Genomic DNA, 19,715 nt, shown 5'->3' with positions numbered 1-19,715 from the left:
TCGATAACTTGTAACGGTAATTAATTACTTTTTGAAAGAGAAAAACTGTAACTGTAATTAATTACTTTTACAAAGTAACTTTCCCATCCCTGATTATACCTTACATAATTATCCTTTACGTCATTTTATACTTGTCGTCAATAAAATTACGTCAATTTATTTGGGTCGGGTTTCGAGGTTATCTCGTACTTTTCAGAGTCGATAACTTGTAACGGTAATTAATTACTTTTTGAAAGAGAAAAACTGTAACTAATTAATTACTTTTACAAAGTAACTTTCCCATCCCTGATTATACCTTACATAATTATTCTTTACGTCATTTTATACTTGTCGTTAATAAAATTACGTCAATTTATTTGGGTCGGGTTTCGAGGTTATCTCACAAATAAATAATAAATTTGTCTAAGATTCGACAAGAGGAAACTTTGATATTGGTGTTGCAACTGTATTCTCCGAAGAGGCTCTATAAATTTACGGTCATTATCGTTTTCGCGGTAATCCATTGACCAACATTATAATATCGATTCCTTTAATCGATTTATACTCTAATTTAAGTAGTTGTACAATCGTGTTGTTGGCATTCACAATTATGTAGAAAGATTCTTCTTATGAGTCTTTCATTTCGCAACTCCCAAAATAAATGATTACACTCGAGCAACTGTACCAAACCGGATACTTTCTTTTCATGGTCGTGCCGGTCGTGAGGTGCATCGACCTTGACTTCATGGATCATCGAGTTCAATATAATGATTTTCACTCTCGGTAGAAAGTGAAGAGGCGCACTTCGACAAGGGACGCCTCCGTCTCGTTATGAGGAAATGAATATTACGGCCATTGATCAGAAAGATTACGATAGTATAAAAAGTAGCATAAAAAATGTGGCTGCTAGGGCTTAAATGCAGAGAGCTAGATGTATCCCATAAATATTTAAGCTCTCATAGGATCCGGGAGAAAGTACTCGCGCGTGTATTCCAAGGGAGCGTGTCAATGAACTCATCCGTTTTAGGTCTCGGAAGTTTTTTCATCCAATCGAATCCCGTAGTTTCTTGCCACGAGGAAATTACACGATTTCGCCATTTCAGAAGAATTTTCGCATGAAAATTTTCAATTTTTGCCGTCGAGTGAATTACTCAAATTTAAAACGGGACCTGAAATCCTCAACGCGACCTACTTTTCTTTTCTTGTCACGTATCGATGATCACAACGGCGATCGCAACGATGTCGATTTCCTTTCACAGACCACGCACTGCGTCATTACGTAACAGGGATTTTCCGCGGCCTTTCGTAACACTGGGAATTTCGTGTCGTGGATCGTGCCGCGCTAAACCGCGCGTGAATTGTCTTGACCCAATTCGGATATCCTTCTACGTTTTCTTCTTTCTACGCCGGAATGCAAATGAATTCGATGCAGCGAATATAACATAAGATAATAACTTCACGTGAAGACAATAACTTCGCGTTCAAGCGTGTTAAGATTAAAGCTCTAAAATGCATATAATATAACGCAAAATTATATGAATTTTTTAAGAGAGAAAAATTCTTAATAATTCCTTCTCGAGAAGAACCTAAAGAATCTAAAGAAGATAAAGATTCGAGGATCGGCTATGACTACGTAATTTCTTCGAGGTTGTTGAGGAAGGTATAGGAGATGGAAATAAGGGTTTAGAAAATAAACACGTCGACTTTCACCAAGTTCTTTTTTTTTGCGTGGATGAGATTACACGATAGAAGATGATTATCGATGAGGAGACAAGCTGCGAGCTGCTACGCATACTTCCACACGGGCTTTACTGAGGTCGACGGCTACCGGTCTGATGATTTTTGCGGTCAGTAGGTAATATGGTACCCATGTTGCTCGATCGAGTAACTCGACGGGATCTCCGCGATCGGTGCAGAATAATAAGCGTATGGCGATACCTATAGTAATAACGAGAAACGTGATAAAAAATTGTATTTTGATTTTCCAACGCAATTCGATCACAGAAAACGATAAGCTTTGAAACAGAAAAAATTTCCTTTTCTCCTCCTTCTTTATCCTCAGCGATCCATGTAAAAATTATATCTTGATCTACCGTATTTCTTTGTAATTTAATGTTGAGTAATCGAAAAATATAATCAAAGATTTGCGTTTTTTTTTTTATATTAATTGGAATAATGAAAAGATCATAAGATTCTTCAGAATATAAGAGCGCGGCAGCAGATTATGAATTATTTGTAACTTTAATTTTTTCATTTTGTCAATTTTTTTATGATTACTCGCGACTTTTTTCATTATTATCTTTCGACATTATAATTTTAAAATCAAAATTATGACTTGTCAAGTATAATGGAATTTTAATTCTTGTAATTTATATGCGACTGAAGAAGACTCTGTAAAGTTGAAGCTAGTTTCGCTTATTTTTAATGTATTGAACACATTAAATGTTATTTAATATTTTATAGCACTCTTCGCTTTTATTCATCTTTGACTTTTTTTCTTACATTATCCCGGTATAAAGAAAAAAGTTTTACAAGTATATATATATATATATATATAAATTAAAAATCGACTCTTTAAATGTAAATTCTCAAACGTTCGATTCTTGAATTGGAGCTATATCGGTAACCCACTCCTGGTTCGGTGGATGATCCTATATTTCGAAATCGAACGTTTTTGCGCGGCGCGTGAGTCGTTTTTCGAACGCCAAGATATGCACTTTGACTTTTTGACTTGTTGTATCTACCTGTGAAAGAACGGGTGCGGCATAGGCGAGACGGGAGAGCGGTGCAATAACTGGTGTAGCGATTGGCGCGATCGGCGCGACCAGCGGTGTGAGTTTGGCGGTTGACGCCGGAGTTTTCAACTCGGTGACGAGGGTGAGTGGTCTCGGTGCCGGTGCCGGCGCTGGCGCTGGCGCTGGCGCGGACCACGCAAGGCCGACGAGAGTGGCGAACAGGATCTGCAAGTAATCGTCATAAAGGAAAAGCTCGCTTCTTCTTTAAATTGGAAAACTTGTACGCGCCGGGCACGTCGGCGAATATAAGTAACCGTTGAACCGCGTGAAGCGAATGAGTCTACGTGAGGTAAATATCGTCGCGCGAGGAGACACCTTAACGGCGGTGAATAACCGCGTTACACTTCCGGGGAATAAATGCGAATCGCAACGATTGAATCCGAGACGTTGGAGATCACAAAGTAGCGGAGTAATCGCAACAATTATTATTACGTATAATTTCGTTAGGATTTTTAAATTCATTGCGGATGCACTTTGCCCCCTTCACGGAGAATGCCAGATTTACTTACGAATCGCAACATGACGACTTCGGACAAGGATTCTGCGCGGATGCACTCGGGAACGATACTTCGTATAAATGCGCGCGCCAGCTTGGTCTCCTCGTACTTATAGAAGTCTCAAGGGATGCCGTAAAAAAGTAGACTCGTCCGGCACTACAAAAGTTCCTAACTGCCGTACCACCGCATTCCTCCCCGGTCTCAGGGACGGACAAGGCTATAGTTGCAATATGACGCATCCTTGTTCTAGGATGCATCGACCATGCGTTACATTCTACTTCTCAAGTAACTTTATATAGTTGTCCATTCATAACATATTTATAAGAAAACGAGAATTCAATTAGTTGAACTCGGAAATAATTGATGTGGAAAGAATGAAATTTTGCTGAAATATCTAAACATTTAACTAAACGGAAAGAATGATTTTGCTAAAGTATCTAAAAATTTAGCTAGATCTAGAGCTGAAAATAATTTAGTTGAATCGACAAAATAATTATATGGAAACATTTTGACAATCTCTCAGACTGCACAGAATATTTATGATAAATATTACTATTTATTTTTTTAAACGTCACGTAAATACTTTATTTATATTTTGTATAAAGCTTTATTCGAAATATATTATTAATATATAGACTAGATAAATATAAATAAATATTTCTGTGGTAAGTATTTTTTACTTGGATTATAGATAATTTTAAGTATTTTCCGCAACATTTACAATAAATATTTATGATTGTGCAATTTAAGACCACAAAAATATTTAAAATAAGTCTAATGAATATTTGCAAATATTTTGTAAATATTATGTGCTGTCTGGGAGCTTGAACATCTTACAAATTATTCTGATAGTCCAACAAAATTATTTTCTAATTTGGCAAAATTTTTAGATACTTTAGCAAAACTGTTCTTTCCATGTAGTCTAGATTTTTTGCAAGAAAATCCTGCAGATTTGTTATCATTTTAAATGCTTTGAAAGAGAAGATAAGGGAAGATTATTATAAATATTTGCGCATAAAAGGACATGTATCATGAATTAGTTACAACGAAAGAAATAACACTACTTTCATCCAAAAAGATACTTAATAATCTAAATCCTCAGTATATCTTCTTAACAAAAATTAAATTGCAGATTTCCTTCCGTTCGCATTACGTTTCGTTAAATATACAACGGATAAAACGCGCACGACAGAACAGTACATCGATAAGAATAATGCTCGAGTCCCGAGGAACGTTCCTCTCTTCCATTACCTCCCATTTCTATTTCTTCCTCTTTCGAGAAACAATCCTAGCGCAAGAGCCCTTCGACTTCGCATTTTTCAATTATCGATCCACGTCCCTCGGACGCAGCACGTACGTTTTCGTTGCAATTCTCCCGTTGGTATTTTCTTCAGCGAAGTGTACGTGTGCACGTATACATTCTCAGTGTCAGTGTGGGGACAAGCGTGATTTAAGAAAGGGAGACGCGAGAAGGTTCGATAGGCTAGCGCGACTCGACTACGCGCGTCTCTTTCGATACAAGCGCGATGCTTTACAACGCCATTCGGCCATTCGGCGCACCGTAGACAAGGGATACCGAGGCCATTAGCAGTACTCGCAGTTCATTCACCCAAGACCTTGAGGATCCAAGCGTGCATATACCTTCGAAGGCAATCGCGCGTCGGGCAATTTATATCGAGTTACAGATATCTATCATTCATCGAGTAGCGAACTCGTTGACAAAAGACGATGCAGATCTATACTATTTACGAGCGAAAATCTCTCGCCCTTGTTGAGAAAATATTAGTAATATAAAGATAATAATACAGACGTACATATATAATAGAGAAATTATTGTATAAACGACAAATAGTTTGGACACAGAAGGGAATAACTTTTATTATACGATAAGTTGAATACTTAACTTCTCGGGTTTGTTAAATATGTGTGTCTGGATATGAAATGCATGAAAATTTATTGAGGAATTTACATCGAGTATGTGCAATACAATCTTTTTTTTTTTTTATATAAATGTTGACAAACGTGATCGACCGGCCTCTTTCCCAGGCTAAAGACTGCCAGTTTCGATCCGTTTTGTTAAGTCACGCGAACGACATGGTTCTCGAACTTGGAATAGTTCTTAGAGTATAATCTACGAAGATAATGTCACCGCGAAAGTGATCGAGAATGATGATAGTTTCGGTTGAGCGGTTTTCTCCGACTGCGAGCAGAAGATGGTCCTTCCTTTAACACTAACGAGCACAACAGGGATCAACTGTCTCTTTAAATTGATAAAATTCATAATTGACGAATTTTCCATTTGAAGATAATTTAACCTTCTTTAATAAAATATTCTCAAACGGAGATCGCGTATTTAAAATTCATCATAGATTTTATTTTGTAAATCCATGCATGCTCTTTAGAGTTATTATTTTACGTTTTGATACTTTGACCGGTAATTATTTATATGCGTGTTGAATGGTATGCCCGTAATTGGATACAGTTTTCTCGGCAATCAGTTGATGGGGATAATACGGCGAATAATAGGGTGAATAGTACGGTGCCGTGTAAGCTATCTCGCGACTGGCAATCGCGGGTATTGCAACGTGCGATTCGACGGCTGCGAGAGGTTTTGCCACTGCGATCAACGGACGCGCGTCGTGGATCACTTGGTGTCCGTGGGCCTCGATCGTCTTCTCGGCGACCAAGGAGGCCTTCGCCACCGGTTGCACAATCTCGGCGACTGGTTGCTGTACCAGAGCGACATCCGCGTATCTCAGCAGCGCGGGTGAAGCCGCGGCCACCAGCGCTGATGGATGCACCACGTTGCTGCCGTGTGCCTCGACGACCTTCTCAGAAACGAGCTTGCCAATAACAGGCGTGAGAATAGTTCCACATTGTACCGTGGCGATGCTTGCCAGGACGGAAATAACCACCTACGAAAGAGAACGTTTGCCGCGGATATGAAACCATCAGGTGATTTTCGAAAGAATAGGATGCCGGCGGTGTCAATATTTTCCAACCGTCTTTACATTCTCAGATAGTCTTTACATTATCAGTAGATCAGAAAATTGGACGTTTTGTTGTCAAAATGTGCTAGGAATAATGATTGTCAGTTCGATTTGCTTTAATTCGTTATTAATATTTATGTTTATATTAATACATTTATAAAATGTTAAAAATAATTATATATATATAGGTTGTTTTATGGGAAGTTGAAACTAATCAGCTGTCATTTTTAAATGCACACAGGAAATAGGAAAAAAATAAAATACATTTTTTAATAAGACATTTGGCAGTTTTATTTACATATAAAATAACAATAATTAGACGTATTTGTATCATTTAATAAATATTTATAAAAATGTCAAATATTATTGATCTCAATAACGTATGTATATTTTTGAAATACTAAATTCCTAATGAGTATATTTAAAAAAACTTTATTTGACATCTTTTTTGACAAAAAAAAAAAAGAAATAAGTACATGTATATCATTAAGAATTTAGCATTTCGGAAATATAAATTATTAAGATTAAGGCTTTGACACTTTTACAAACATTTGTTAAATGATACAAATCTTTCCAATCATTTTTACATTATTTCTCATTCCCTATATATGTATATGCGTTTAAAAATGATAGCTGATTAGTTTCAAGATAAGACACTCGTTAAATATATATACATATATAATTATTTTTAATTAATATCGACGATTGTCAATTGTTTTACTATTCAGAGGCAATAAATTTTCCGCCTTAATTGCTAAATAATGTTAAGAATCGTCGATCTTACCAGCCTAAACATGACGATGGATTTTTCACTACTTTTGGATCAGAACCTGGGACTGATCTGCACGCACGCGGATCTACGCATGCTTATATAGGAGAGTGCTTCCGTGATCTTCGAGAGACCTTCAAGGTCTATGCAATAAGAATTCAACGCCCTGCCAGTGTATAGGATGTGTCGAGAAATATTCAATGCGCCGAAGGCACGTTCTTCGTCTGAAAATATGTACGCGTGTAAAATACATTCTCGTGAACGTATTTCTTGTTCGCATAAAATATTAAGAATTATCGGGAGAGGCCAAGAGAGATATTCCCTTGAACCTTAAAAATTTTATTTTAAGACAACGTCTTTCATATTTTAAAGCTCTTCTTACCAACAAATAGGAATTATAATTAAAAATTAAAATATGTAATGTAAATATTAGAGAGAAATGACTCCAAAGTATTAAGATATGGTAATTATTAATCACGACACCAGAATTGTGAAATAGATTAGCGACGTTATGAAAATCGAGAGTGATGAAGGATATATGGATTACTTTTTTGTCAGCTGTTGGTTCTGGAAGCGTTAAGCTTTTTGTCATCGTCGTCGAGCTTGTGGGGTACACTTGACGATCGAACAAAGGGGCTTCGCGATCTTGAGACTTTACTTTTACTCCTCGCCTCTTGGTAACAATAAGCACATTACGCCATAGACGCAAGGAGAAGTGGTACTCCTCGGAGACGCAACAAAAAGCACTCGAACGTGAAATTACAGTCGAAAACGCGCTTAATCTTAATGATCTCATTTATCAATTTCTACTTCGTGTATGGCACTAAGGACGGCGATTTCGACAAAAGACAATGTGTCACGATTGAAAAAGCAAAACAATTAAAACAAAATTAAAATCAACCTTTTCTTTCTTAAGTCATTTTTATGAATCGTTTAAAGAACACCTAACTATATTCTGTCAAGACAAAATGAGCTTTTGTATAAAAAGTAATATTTAAATATTTGTCTCTCCTCAATCAAAACCTACATTCGTAAAGATATAATTTTCAATTCAAAATTATATTTTAGCATAAAATGCTTGGAGTTTTTTCTGGATTCGATTACATTCAATACGTATGCAGCGACGTATGTATAGACGGTATAGACACTCTATCTACAGTTTTCCTTCGCGAAACCGTAGGTGCGATATTGAATAATTCGCCAAACTTGCCCCTCCTTCTCACGGGGACTTTTTTAAAGCTCCCGTAAAGAATTTAGTAAGTTAGGTTCGTGAAAAGTGCATGGACGGGTTTGTATGTTCCCTATAAATATATTCAATACGTGACCCGACGGCGCGCGGTAAAGTTTCGCTTCGCGAGTGCGCCATGACGGAGGACGAGCGGGGTTCAAAGCCGAAACTCAAACAACCGTTGATCGCCAAGTCGGTAAACAGTTTTCATCGAGTCGTTCCAAATCCTATTTTGCGAAAAGCCTCACGTAAACGGATAGGTAGGACGCAACGTAGGTGGACGTACTCCATGCGGGCGTGGCGTTGTGTGCTGAAATAAAAGAAATTATAAGAACGAGATCACCCCGTGATCACGACGCTCCGTTGTTTGCCGATCGTCCGTGCGAGACGAAAACTCGGATTCTCCGAGACTGTGCGAGGAAAAATCTGCGATCCCCCCCCCCTGATAAGCTCCCAGTGGTACGTGATACGGAGGAATTAGTCCTTTAGGTACAGCGCCGTGAGAACGCAATGAAGTAGAATTCGATAACCGCTCGCAGTTCGACAATAACATGTGATATCGTTCGATGAGACTATTCTAAGACTATTCTAACGAAAAGCAAAGAAGAATTCGAGGAGAGATTACGAGGTAATATCCGAAATATAAAGATAAGCTCCGAAATAGCGAGCTCTGAGATAACGTCGATACGTTCTCTATATAACAAGTTGAAGGTATCAGTAAGGATTAAACACACATAGAGCACATTCATTTAAAGGCAGAAATGGCAACTTTATTGATTAATCGTAGCGATCGGTCGTTCGACCGTGTCAGGACAGGCTGATACAAGTTTAGACAAAGTGCCTGGTTGATCGATAATCTGGTCGATTCGGTCGGTCGTTTCGATGAATCGTCACGCGTCCAATTGGATGATGAAGGACGTCTTCATTGTCGGCTTGTGGATTGTGGGTCTTGAGAGATGGGCGAAAGATGGTTAATCGTATAGTGGCGATTCTCCCTTAATGAAGGGCGACGACGGGGTGGTGGGCGGCGTAGGCGAGCGGTGCGGCGTGGGCGACGGCGACGGCGGGGGCGGCAGCGACGACCGGCGCGGCGACTACTGGAGCAGTCTTCAAGATCGGCGCGGTGTAGGCGAGCGGAGCAGTGGCCACAAGCGGACTCTTCACAGACACCTTGTAGGTGTTGGCGTAGCTGGTGGCGACCGGGAGGGTATGGGCGACCGCTACCGGAGCCGCGACTACCGGCGCCGCGTGGAGGGCGGGCGACAAGTATCCGGGTGCACCCGCGACGCAGGCCACCAGGGCGAAGAGAGCGACGATCTTGTACATGCTGATTGAGATTGTTACTTCGTACTTCGGCAGAGCACTGAAGAGCGAATGATGCCTGAACACGGCATCTAGGACCCCTTATATTCGTCGGGGCTGACCTCTCCCACCTTTCACGGACCACCCGGTCCCGGCCACAGGTTCCTGTTGCCGCTTTCCTCACGTCGCTCTCGTACCGCCATTGCTCGTTTTTTTCTTGTCTTTTCTTTTTCTTTTTTTTTTTCTTTCGTTGCGCTGGCCACTTGTTGGAGGAGCACTGCCAAGGACTGCCTGATCGTTCGTGGCCTCAACGCAGACCCTTCACCGCCTCGTATCTCGCACAGATTTCGCTGGTACCCTCACGTGACGTAGCCTCGATGGTGGCGTACTTGTCCATCATCATCGTTTTGTTTCTTCGAGAAGGACGCGGGGAAATACTCGAAAGGACGACCATGATTGTTGGTGGCCTTATCTGCGGGCTCTCTTTGTTTGCGAATACATGATGCCTGGATGGAGAGGTTCAATGACATAGCCTCGACTATCGATCATCAAACTCTCGACAGTATGGTAGAATCCGGAACAATCATACGTAATTATCAAGCGATTTATTGCGTGTACATATTAGCTTTCGGACCGGCCGACAGGCCCAAAATACGAGTTGTTCGAATTGCCTCGGGCAATAATGGCGTTTGGAACAGCTTGTCACTTCCTCGATTAATTCTCGACGTATGGAGACGTGACAATAATAGCCGCTTAATTGATAACGTCGACTGTAGAACATACAGATAATTTTATTATGAAACTTCGCTTTCTTGCCATTGCAAGTCATCAGTTATATCTGAGACGCATCTCGTTAATAATATTTAAACAATTAAAGCAGCCTCGACAGCCGTTAGACCGGCGTGGTCTCAGTTAAAATCGTTAACCCGTTCGTGTAAAGGACGCTTCTAGGTTGTTTGCCCTGACTTTGGTCGTTTAGAAGGCAATGCTTCTCTTCCTCTTTGTACTTTACCCCATTTTAATGCTTATGAATTGCAACGATTTACGAGCCGGGTCGCCTTGCTTCTCTCGCGGGTTTCTCTCTCGGCGGTCGGGCGGTTTTGTTCCACGAAACACGCATACGTTGTTCTAACAAACTTATATGCACAACAGCTTGTATGCATAACTTTTTTTTCTCAAAGTTTTTTTTAAAACTCGTTCATCTAAAAAGTTTTTTTAAAAACTTCCAACTTCTGTGTCTGCAATCGTTTAAGAACAATCTGCGAAAGATTAACTTTTTTCTCGATTAAATAATTGAGAAGAAAGTTTTTCTCTAGTAATTTATTTGTTACTTAAATACATATTTCTATTAAGTTTATAGATTAATCTTTCTCTTATATACAAAATATTCGCTTTCAAAATCATCCTTTTGTAATTTCCTGAAAAAATTTCCTCGAAAATTTATTATTTTCACCTTTTAGATGTTTTTTCTTTCAACTTTTTCTTCTATATTTATACCTGACTTAATAAATGATCGAATTAATTATCGAATAACGCGGAGATCGAACGATAGTCACGCCTACGTACGCTGCCCAAAACTGATGGGTGGTGGGAAACCAGAATCGGTGGTGGGAGGCATTGTGACACGAGTCGCGAAAGTAGATGCTCGACTTACACAATTTCGCACGACGCATTTCGCATACAACGTGTCATATGGGCAAACGTATGTATGTGTTTGTTACGTGTCCTTATCTCTGTCCTGTGCGTTTGCTCCGTTCCTTGCGCAATCATGCATCAACAATGACAATGCGTGACAGCGCTCGCGCACTGACGAAAATCGCAACGATTTCGGTGACAACCGGTTAGACGTAACGTCGACTATCGACCGTACTTACTTTTCTACGCAATGGAGTATGCGTGTGGAATAAAATATACGTTATTTTACGCAAGATGCAACCATCATCCTCGTTTCGTACTTTCGTCGTTAATTGACAAATTATAACGAATATCGTTGTAGCATGTTAAAATTTCACGGATCGCTTTTCCGTGACTAAAATTTATAATGCATTCGTTTATATTAAATACTTGTGTATACGATATACAAGTATTTAATATATTATTAACTTGATGAATTGATAATCGTGGCATAGCGCATATTCGTTTCTGACGTTATGTAATTATTTACATGTGGTAGACCAATTGTTACAATTATAAATTTTACATTTGGTAGATTATTTTCCCTCGGAAAAGAGGGGAATTGGTATATATTGAACCGACCGTAATGTCGTTATACTATAATAATACGATGTGATTATTCAGTTTATCCATCATTAAAATATCGTCGAATGGCACACGTCCGGTTCGCGTTCGGTCCCTTCGCCTCTTATTCCCGTCTTATCCTCCGAAAGCGATCCAAATCTCTAGTACTGCGAAATCTTACCGAATCCGGAAGACCTTGGCAGGCACTTCTAGATCACAAGGATGGGAGCTATAGAAAACCAGTTTTCTGTTTCGCATAAGAGGGGTTTGGTCCTATAAAAAAGTGCCGCGGAACAGATTTCGGTATCAGAGTCGAGTAGTAAGAACTCGGACAATCTTCGCAAGAAAGTCTCAACAAGCTCGTCCTCCACTTGGTCATCATGTACAAGTGCACCGCTCTTCTCGCCCTGCTCGTCGCCTGCGTCGCCGCGGCGCCCGCTCCTGGCTACCTGGCGTCCGCAGTCGCACCCGCCGTCGCGTACTCGGCGCATCCTGCATCCGTCGTCCACGGCGTCCACGGCGTCCACGCGGCTGCCCCGCTCGCCTACGCCGCTCATGCAGCTCCAATCACCTACGCCGCGCACGCAGCCCCGCTGGCCTACTCCGCTCCGCTCGCCTACACCGCGCACAATGCGCACCTCGCCTACGCCGCACCTGCCGTCAGCTACATCCACTAATTTCCCTTGGATCATGATGTAAGAATACAGGTGTATCACTGCGCATAATGCCGATACTGGAAACGACCAATCAAATTTCGGTCCAAATGCTGCGTAATAACAGCAGTAACGTACTAGAACAGCCAATCAAATTCATATTCCTCCTGCGCATCCTCGGGACTGATACATCTTGTTTTTTTACATCAGGAGGTGGACCTGCAGGACGCACTTTCCTTGGGAGCACGACAAGGCCCAATCTTCTATTGCCCGAGTGACAATGTTGTCTGGATATTTTTTTTTCTCGACAGAGAGGAAAATAACACATATATAATTTTTATTATACTTAACACACATGCAGGGATAAAAATAAATTGATATTTCTCATTTAATTGTCGTTTGTTTTTATTGTGCGATGTCTGTACGTGGTACACCGCCGATCCTGCTGCGATAACAGCGGACGTTGACACGTTCGAAATGAGATATATATTTCGTCGAGTAGAAAGTAATCCTCTTCGAGTACTTAGGCTTCAAAGAGAATATTTTAATGACAGCTTGCGTCGAACGCGCAAAGCTAAATGCGTTCGTAAATAAATCAGGAGGCCTCTCGGCCGTTTTACGTAAATTAATATCGCCATTCGGCAGACCGCGCCAATCCAACGACAAGTGGATCTAAAGATTTTCGGAATATTTTCGGTACATTGTGTAAAGCGATGTTTGTTATATATCCTTTTTCGATGTATCTATATTATCATTAGTCGGCTACAATATAGAATGGACAAAAAATATTCGTACACTCAATTTTTCTCTGTGTATATTCTCATAGAAGAGACGAACGCTACTACAAAGTGTTTTGTTTAATGTATCAGTATAAATACAACGCAATTTAACAGAAACACTTTGCAAAAACTTTGTAATATTATTCCAGGAAAGAAGGAAAGAATACGCAAATACTTTTATCCGTCGTATCGCGTTTCCAAATATACTCAGCTAGATATTTGGTCGAAAATAAATTTAGTAAATAGATATTTGTGCGTTTCCTAGTGAAAAGATAGTTCACGCTCGTAAATTACGCATATCGAATTCGCGAGGTCGACGGGGCCGCGATATACCATCGCGCCGTAGAAAGTCGCGACCTTCCCGAGGCGAATCGCATAACTTTGCTATACGCAACAACGCCCATCATTCATAGGGACGTCGCTCAAAGCCGCCTGCTTTGCGTTCCCAAAATAAATCCGGCCACGGCACTTTATTATTACGCAACGTCGACAGCGCGCGCTCTTATTACAAGCTGTATACAAACTATGACCGACATAGTAATTGACAGAGCGTCTATATTCACGCTCACGCGATAGAATTGATATGGCTACGCGATGTTACGATGTTGCGTTGCGTTTATACTCGCTTTACAATAGGAGACGCGCGAGGCATTAATTATAACATACTGGTGCAATGTCGATGGAAAGATTGCGCTTGACGTTGCGGTAGACAATTACAATCTCTCAACAAGCAAATTTAGCGTTGGCGCATGTTTTAAAATGCATTTGAAATACTAGACGGAAAACCATGTAATATCTAAAAGTTATTCATTTATTTATTGTGATATATGTATACGTCTTCTTCATTGCGAAAACATAACCGCGAAGCGTCTCGGATTTTATCTCGCCCTTCTTTAATTATCCTCCACTGTTAGATGTCAAAAGAGCAATTTTTCTTAGTCAATTCTTTGAGTTAAATAACATTTTAACTTCTATGTGTTTATACTAAAATGTAAATCAATCCATTTCTGTGTTATTAGTTTTCAAATAAATAACAAATTCAAATATATACTTGGTAATCAATAAATTTAATACATTTTTTGAGATAAACTGTTTAACTCCATTGATTTTTAGGTAAATTAACGATGTATTGAATAGGAAAAATAGAAGCAGTGACGACCTAGAGAAATAATTGGAGCAGCTAAAATTGGGTATAATTTGACATTATAAATTTAATTTACAATCTCGTATTATTTGCAGCAATGCAAATCATTTTATTCGATTCTATGTATTTGCAGCAATTGCAGTTGTTTAATTAAGATTGATTAGTACCGCGATAAATAAGGAAATAGCGCGACTTCCGACCGGCTTTATATCACCGCCGACTCCGGAAAATGGAGCACGGTCACAATCGCGCATACTTTTGATTTTTCCACGGTCGCTACGGGTGGAAATCCATTTTCGTTTTCCGGAGCGTTTCACCTTGAAGATGACGTTGTTCGCACATGATATACGTGCATTTCTTGAGTTCTCTCGCCGACGCACGAAAACGAGTCATGCATGTGGGCATGGGCGGAGTCCGTGAGGCGACGACCCTGCTCCAATAAATCTGGAGCACGATTGCGTGCAACGATAAGTAAGAAAGTAAATAAATGAATGACCAACTCGTAACGTCGTAATATTTTGCCAATTTCGCCACCGTACTCTTGAGCATGACGAAGAATAAACGAAAAGCGCGCAGGCAGCGCACGTCGATTACAAGTTGCGCACGCAACTCACAATCAGTGCCCTTTTTACCGTACATTCTCCGACTAACTTCCATTAAGTCCATTTTCCACTCTGGAGAATATTAAAGTGTTAACAGTTTTCGAATAATCAGCGTGTAAAGAAACGAAACGTTTCTCGCAAATTGAGCGTCGAGGGGATAACAACAAAATCACGTTTTTCGATTAATTTTAAGTGGATTTCACTCAGATGGAATTTTAATTCAAGATTCAAGGCTCAAGTTATAAAAAAATGTAATATTAAAAAGGCAAATACGTGTGTAAATTTAACAAAAAAATGATTGACAGAGCGTTCAGTGATTCTGGGACGCTCGGCATTCGTGACATAAAAATTAAATTCGTGTGAAACGAGAACGCACATAATTTACTCAATATCTTCTTTATCAATCTACCTTGAACAGAACTGTTGACTTTAAAGAAATAGAATCGCTTTGCAAAACAGGTTGGGTGTGCGTGCATGTGTATCTATATTTGTACATCAATTTAATTAATCATCAACTTGCTTCCGTTAAGACTGAGAATGTCATCTTTGACATATTGAAATTGATAACGGTTTTTGTCAACAACAATTGAAATAAACTAAAAATTATCTTAATCAAGCGTCTAATTCAACTTATAAGATTACCGATTTCGAGTTCTTGATAGATTCGATTTTGATATTACTTGCTACATTAACTTAATAATTTTACCAACCTGTACAAATTTAGAGGACCACTTAAGAAACCTTTAGCAATCTACCGTATCGAGTAATAAGGCGCTTATCAAAACGTGCAATCAAATATTGAGGAGATAAGACGCGACTTTAACGAAGCGAGTACATGTATTACATAAAGCGCGCGTTATTATATAAAATCGAGAAATTGAAGTTACGCTAAAGTAAAAGGACCAAAACGGTCTGATCGGGATAAACAAAGTTTGCGGGTGCCTCGCCTTAGCCTTGATCTACTCTTAAACCTCGCTTCTTCATTGCGCTCGTACACATGCTGCTCAACACCTCCTTCTCACCTTGCGCAACGCTCTTACGCTCTGCTGGATGCACGAATGGATGGATGGATGGTCTAAGATTGAATGTATAAAAGCCTTTAACAACCGTGTCCCCGGTCAGACGTGACGGATCTTTGCGGGTGTAAGATACGCGATACGGACCGATACCGATCAGCGATGGTATGTCTCGAGAGGCCGGTGGAACGAGCTGTTGAAATCGCAGCAACCGCGAAATCGAAAATTAATAACGATAAGATAATGCGTAACGTCAAAAAATTTTTAGCATGTACGCATAATACCAAAGCTCATTTGAATAATTAGTCAGATGACGTAAAAATGTCTGAAAGATATTCTAAAATATTCCTTTTTAACAGTTCTTTACGCAACTAAAACTATAACAGCACATAGAAAAGCAGCAAGACGTAAGCAATAGCAAATCTAAAATGTTGATTCGCTTACTGCTTATATGTGTTACTGCTCAAGTTTTTTGTGTGCCACAGTCTTAAGGGATATCTAAGAGACTAAGACCCATTTCTACCAATGTAGGTTTACTTTAATCTTGGATTAATTTGCTCTATCTTTTTCTAATTCTTAAAACTAGAAGAAGATAAGAAGTAAGTTAAACCGAGATTAAAGTTAATCTATATTGTTAGAAATGGACGTAGGAAGATCTCTGGATATCTTTGCTCCGTCTTTAAGTATACTACAGCGATTCAGATCGCTGTTGAATATGCTATAAGAAATAGAGGCGACGTAAAGTATGAAAAAATATATATTATGAACATCAAGTACAAAGCCGATGACAATGTTTTTGGCAGTACGGTAGGCTGCGTCTCCAGCCATTTACAATGTAACTTGTCGAAGAAGGCATTTATTCCTCGAGACTTTGGTTCGATCCCACTCAGTGGTAGTATCCACCATATCCATAACCGTGACCATAGCCGAGTCCATAGCCATAGTTACCGTGACCATATCCACCATATCCACCGTATCCAAGACCATGACCATATCCACCATATCCAAGACCACTGTGAACGTATGTGACCGGCGGAATCGTGTATCCATAGTGGCCATAGCTTATTGATGGCGCGGAATAAGTTGGAGCGTAGGCTACCTTCGTGATAGGTGCGGCGTACGCCACTTTTGTGACGGTAGGTGCAATGTACTTAGTGATAGGTGGAGTTGCCGCGATCTGAAGACAGAACGAAAAAGAGAATTACATCTCGTCTGTTATTTTGTTTCACATAGCCCCATATATATAAATTAAAATTTCATTAAAAATTTTAATTCTCCCTTAAAATGTGCTCGGTAATTATTCCATTTTTTTTTCCTCATCCGAGAGCGTTATTTTACCGAAATAATAATGCAAAACCTTATTTCTACTGAATTCATTTTGCACGAGAGCTCGTTTATGGATTACAACGAGTGAAACCGGAATTTTCCTCCGGTCGCCCTGACCATACGAAGCTGCGCCGGTACGGTGATAATCCTTCCCTTCGCGTATCGTAGGGTTTAGTTACATGCCGAACCATTTGAGAGCTTACTTTACCTTGTACGTATTGGCGTAGCTGGTCGCAACTGGAGCGTGCACGTATGGTGAGATCGACGCCACTCCATGACCTAAGCCATAGCCACCATAACCGCCAGCGTAACCGCCGTAGCCGTAAAGTCCTCCATATCCAGAGTATAGGCCGTCGGCCGATACGTAGGCGACAGTGGCGAGAAGGACGATCTGCGGGAAAATATGCGTAGATATGCGTCAAGAATCTTTCTCGTGTTTAAACCTGCTTTTATATATATATAAATTGCAACGGAATTTGAAACGCGATACTTGATATAAAACTTAATACATCGTGCAATGTAGGAATCATTCGCGGAATCAAGATCACAACTAAATTCGAACGTGATTTATCTGCAGGAACAGAAATTTATCAAAATAATATTAAATATATTTATTAAAATACGTCCCACAGAACATAGTTCTCCGAGAAACATTTTAGGGACATCCTTAGGACATTTCATGGAGAATTATGTTGAGTAGGGTAAGCTTTCACAGTCATAGTAGAATTAATATAGAATATGGAAGATATTTAATCTCTTTAGGAACAAAAATTGCATGTCAAATACATACGATTTGATAATTTTCTCTCAAGTTTCCATCTTCAAAAATTACAAAAACTTAGGAAATATATACAAAAAGAATAGGTTTGTTGAAGTTTTTAAAAATGGATACAGATCTGAAAATAATTTTGTTTGAATTAATGCTGCAAAAAGTTTGAATATTCTAGCAATCAGATTAAAAATCCTATATAAGTATTATATTTTGATAGTTCAAACAAAATTATCTTCATCTATAACTAATTAAATTTTTAGATATTTCAGCAAAACCGTGTAGATGTATAATATAAACGTAGAAGACAAATGCAATGTATAAATATGAGAGAAATCAGAACAATGTATTTCTCGATCGAGAGCGTTTTGTCGCCAATTGCTTATGACGGTAGACATTTCTATGCGAGATTATCCTAAATGATGGTACGAAGGTTTGAAACGGTCGGTTTGCGCATAGCCTTCAGCCTTATTTACGCATATTCAGGATGATTTCAAACGCATATCATGAATGAAACAAGCATATTCCAGCGCGATAAAATCGTGCCCGCGGCAGCAAGTAAAGTTCACAGCAAATGTTACGTCCAAGCATTTCTCACGATATTACGAGTCGACTGTTTCTCTCTCTCTCTCTGTATAGCTTTAGATAAGTCTATTTTCTAGATAAAAGCAAAGTTGTAAGAGGATAACAATTTTCACAGGGAATAAATGTCGAAATGACAATTTTCGTAATACAAACGTTTGTACATCTTGCGCGATATATATTCCTCAACATTTCTCCTACACATTTAAAGAATGCATTTTAAAAAATTCTGAGAATTATACAAAGTTATGTACATGTAAGAGATAGCTGCTAAACTCTGCGTTGCCCGGGAAAACCGCGGGTGGCTATCTATACGCTCTTTACGAGAAAAGTTTCGGCAGCGTTCGCCCGCCCCGAGTGCCACGAGTACTTCACTCACCAGCTTAAACATGTTGCTCCAAGTGCTTGCGATCTCTTGTCGGTACTGTGGACTGACTACATCTTGAGTACCCCGTCGGATCACTTATATATCCCCCGGCGGATTGTTTTTGCTCGCGCTCGCGCGTCAAAGATCCAAGGGGGAGAGATGCGGAAAAAAAGTTTTCCCTGCCAATCGCGGACGGCGTAAATTCGCAGGTGAGGTAAACAGTGTGAGGTCCGATCCTCGGCGTCGATATAGTGGGGTGGGTCGGACCCGGGGACTCGTTACGCGCTCACCTAGATCCTAGATCCTTTGCGGTGCCGTGGATGACTCGTCGCGACCGTTCGCACGAAGGACGAAGCCATTATCGGCCCAAGCGAGAGAAGAAGGAAAGAAAAAAAGAAGTATCGGTCGTTCGATTTGCATCGTGAGAAAAAGCGCGTCCGTGCCACCTTGAGCGCGCACGCACGAGCGCACGCTAGCGCTGAGCGCACGAGCCGAGGGAGGAAAGGAGAGAGAGGTTAGGTTCCCACTTCCCTCTTCTCTCCTTCGTCTCTCTTCGTCTCTCTTCACCGTCGACCCCGGCCACTCTCAATCGCTTTCTGTAATTATTCGCGCGTCTATGATCTTGTCTGTGCTCCGCGAAGCGTGAACAGAGCAACGCGGGGACCTCGACCGATCGAAT

The 19,715-nt window shown here is 40.0% G+C and overlaps 5 protein-coding genes across 5 annotated transcripts; 1 reads left to right on the top strand and 4 right to left on the bottom strand.

Annotated features, from left to right (window-relative positions):
• Positions 1 to 1,680: 1,680 nt before the first annotated feature.
• On the bottom strand, positions 1,681 to 3,363 carry LOC108766893 (uncharacterized). Its single transcript, XM_018516446.1, has 3 exons — positions 3,284 to 3,363; positions 2,724 to 2,939; positions 1,681 to 1,917 (listed from the first exon to the last, which is right to left on the bottom strand). The coding sequence occupies exons 1-3, from the start codon at positions 3,293 to 3,295 to the stop codon at positions 1,828 to 1,830; spliced, it is 318 nt and encodes a 105-aa protein (XP_018371948.1). The 5' UTR covers positions 3,296 to 3,363; the 3' UTR covers positions 1,681 to 1,827.
• A 1,835-nt stretch (positions 3,364 to 5,198) lies between these two features.
• Positions 5,199 to 7,115, bottom strand: LOC108766891 (uncharacterized). Its single transcript, XM_018516443.1, has 2 exons — positions 7,046 to 7,115; positions 5,199 to 6,186 (listed from the first exon to the last, which is right to left on the bottom strand). The coding sequence occupies exons 1-2, from the start codon at positions 7,055 to 7,057 to the stop codon at positions 5,710 to 5,712; spliced, it is 489 nt and encodes a 162-aa protein (XP_018371945.1). The 5' UTR covers positions 7,058 to 7,115; the 3' UTR covers positions 5,199 to 5,709.
• Positions 7,116 to 9,002: 1,887 nt separating this feature from the next.
• Positions 9,003 to 9,645, bottom strand: LOC108766889 (cuticle protein 16.5-like). Its single transcript, XM_018516441.1, has one exon. It carries the CDS (start codon positions 9,582 to 9,584, stop codon positions 9,255 to 9,257), a length of 330 nt encoding a protein of 109 aa, XP_018371943.1. The 5' UTR covers positions 9,585 to 9,645; the 3' UTR covers positions 9,003 to 9,254.
• A 2,452-nt stretch (positions 9,646 to 12,097) lies between these two features.
• LOC108766890 (pupal cuticle protein C1B) lies at positions 12,098 to 12,808 on the top strand. The gene has a single exon (XM_018516442.1). It carries the CDS (start codon positions 12,179 to 12,181, stop codon positions 12,473 to 12,475), a length of 297 nt encoding a protein of 98 aa, XP_018371944.1. The 5' UTR covers positions 12,098 to 12,178; the 3' UTR covers positions 12,476 to 12,808.
• A 3,923-nt stretch (positions 12,809 to 16,731) lies between these two features.
• Positions 16,732 to 19,122, bottom strand: LOC108766888 (cuticle protein 64). Its single transcript, XM_018516439.1, has 3 exons — positions 19,049 to 19,122; positions 17,527 to 17,709; positions 16,732 to 17,169 (listed from the first exon to the last, which is right to left on the bottom strand). The coding sequence occupies exons 1-3, from the start codon at positions 19,058 to 19,060 to the stop codon at positions 16,879 to 16,881; spliced, it is 486 nt and encodes a 161-aa protein (XP_018371941.1). The 5' UTR covers positions 19,061 to 19,122; the 3' UTR covers positions 16,732 to 16,878.
• Positions 19,123 to 19,715: the final 593 nt, after the last annotated feature.

This window comes from Trachymyrmex cornetzi, unplaced genomic scaffold, assembly GCF_001594075.2.
Source record: "Trachymyrmex cornetzi isolate Tcor2-1 unplaced genomic scaffold, Tcor1.1 scaffold64, whole genome shotgun sequence".
NCBI classification, from domain to species: domain Eukaryota; kingdom Metazoa; phylum Arthropoda; class Insecta; order Hymenoptera; family Formicidae; genus Trachymyrmex; species Trachymyrmex cornetzi.
This window is presented reverse-complemented; position numbering and strand designations above follow the sequence as displayed.

What these genes read in the sequence shown, in the direction of transcription:
- LOC108766889 (XM_018516441.1), bottom strand. Translation starts at nt 9,584, where the DNA reads ATGTACAAGATCGTCGCTCTCTTCGCCCTGGTGGCCTGCGTCGCGGGT.
- LOC108766893 (XM_018516446.1), bottom strand. An exon ending in CCGCACCCGTTCTTTCACAG is followed by an intron (nt 1,918 to 2,723) that starts GTAGATACAACA and finishes TTATTACTATAG; the next exon opens with GTATCGCCATACGCTTATTA.
- LOC108766890 (XM_018516442.1), top strand. Translation starts at nt 12,179, where the DNA reads ATGTACAAGTGCACCGCTCTTCTCGCCCTGCTCGTCGCCTGCGTCGCC.
- LOC108766888 (XM_018516439.1), bottom strand. An exon ending in GCTACGCCAATACGTACAAG is followed by an intron (nt 17,170 to 17,526) that starts GTAAAGTAAGCT and finishes TTCTGTCTTCAG; the next exon opens with ATCGCGGCAACTCCACCTAT.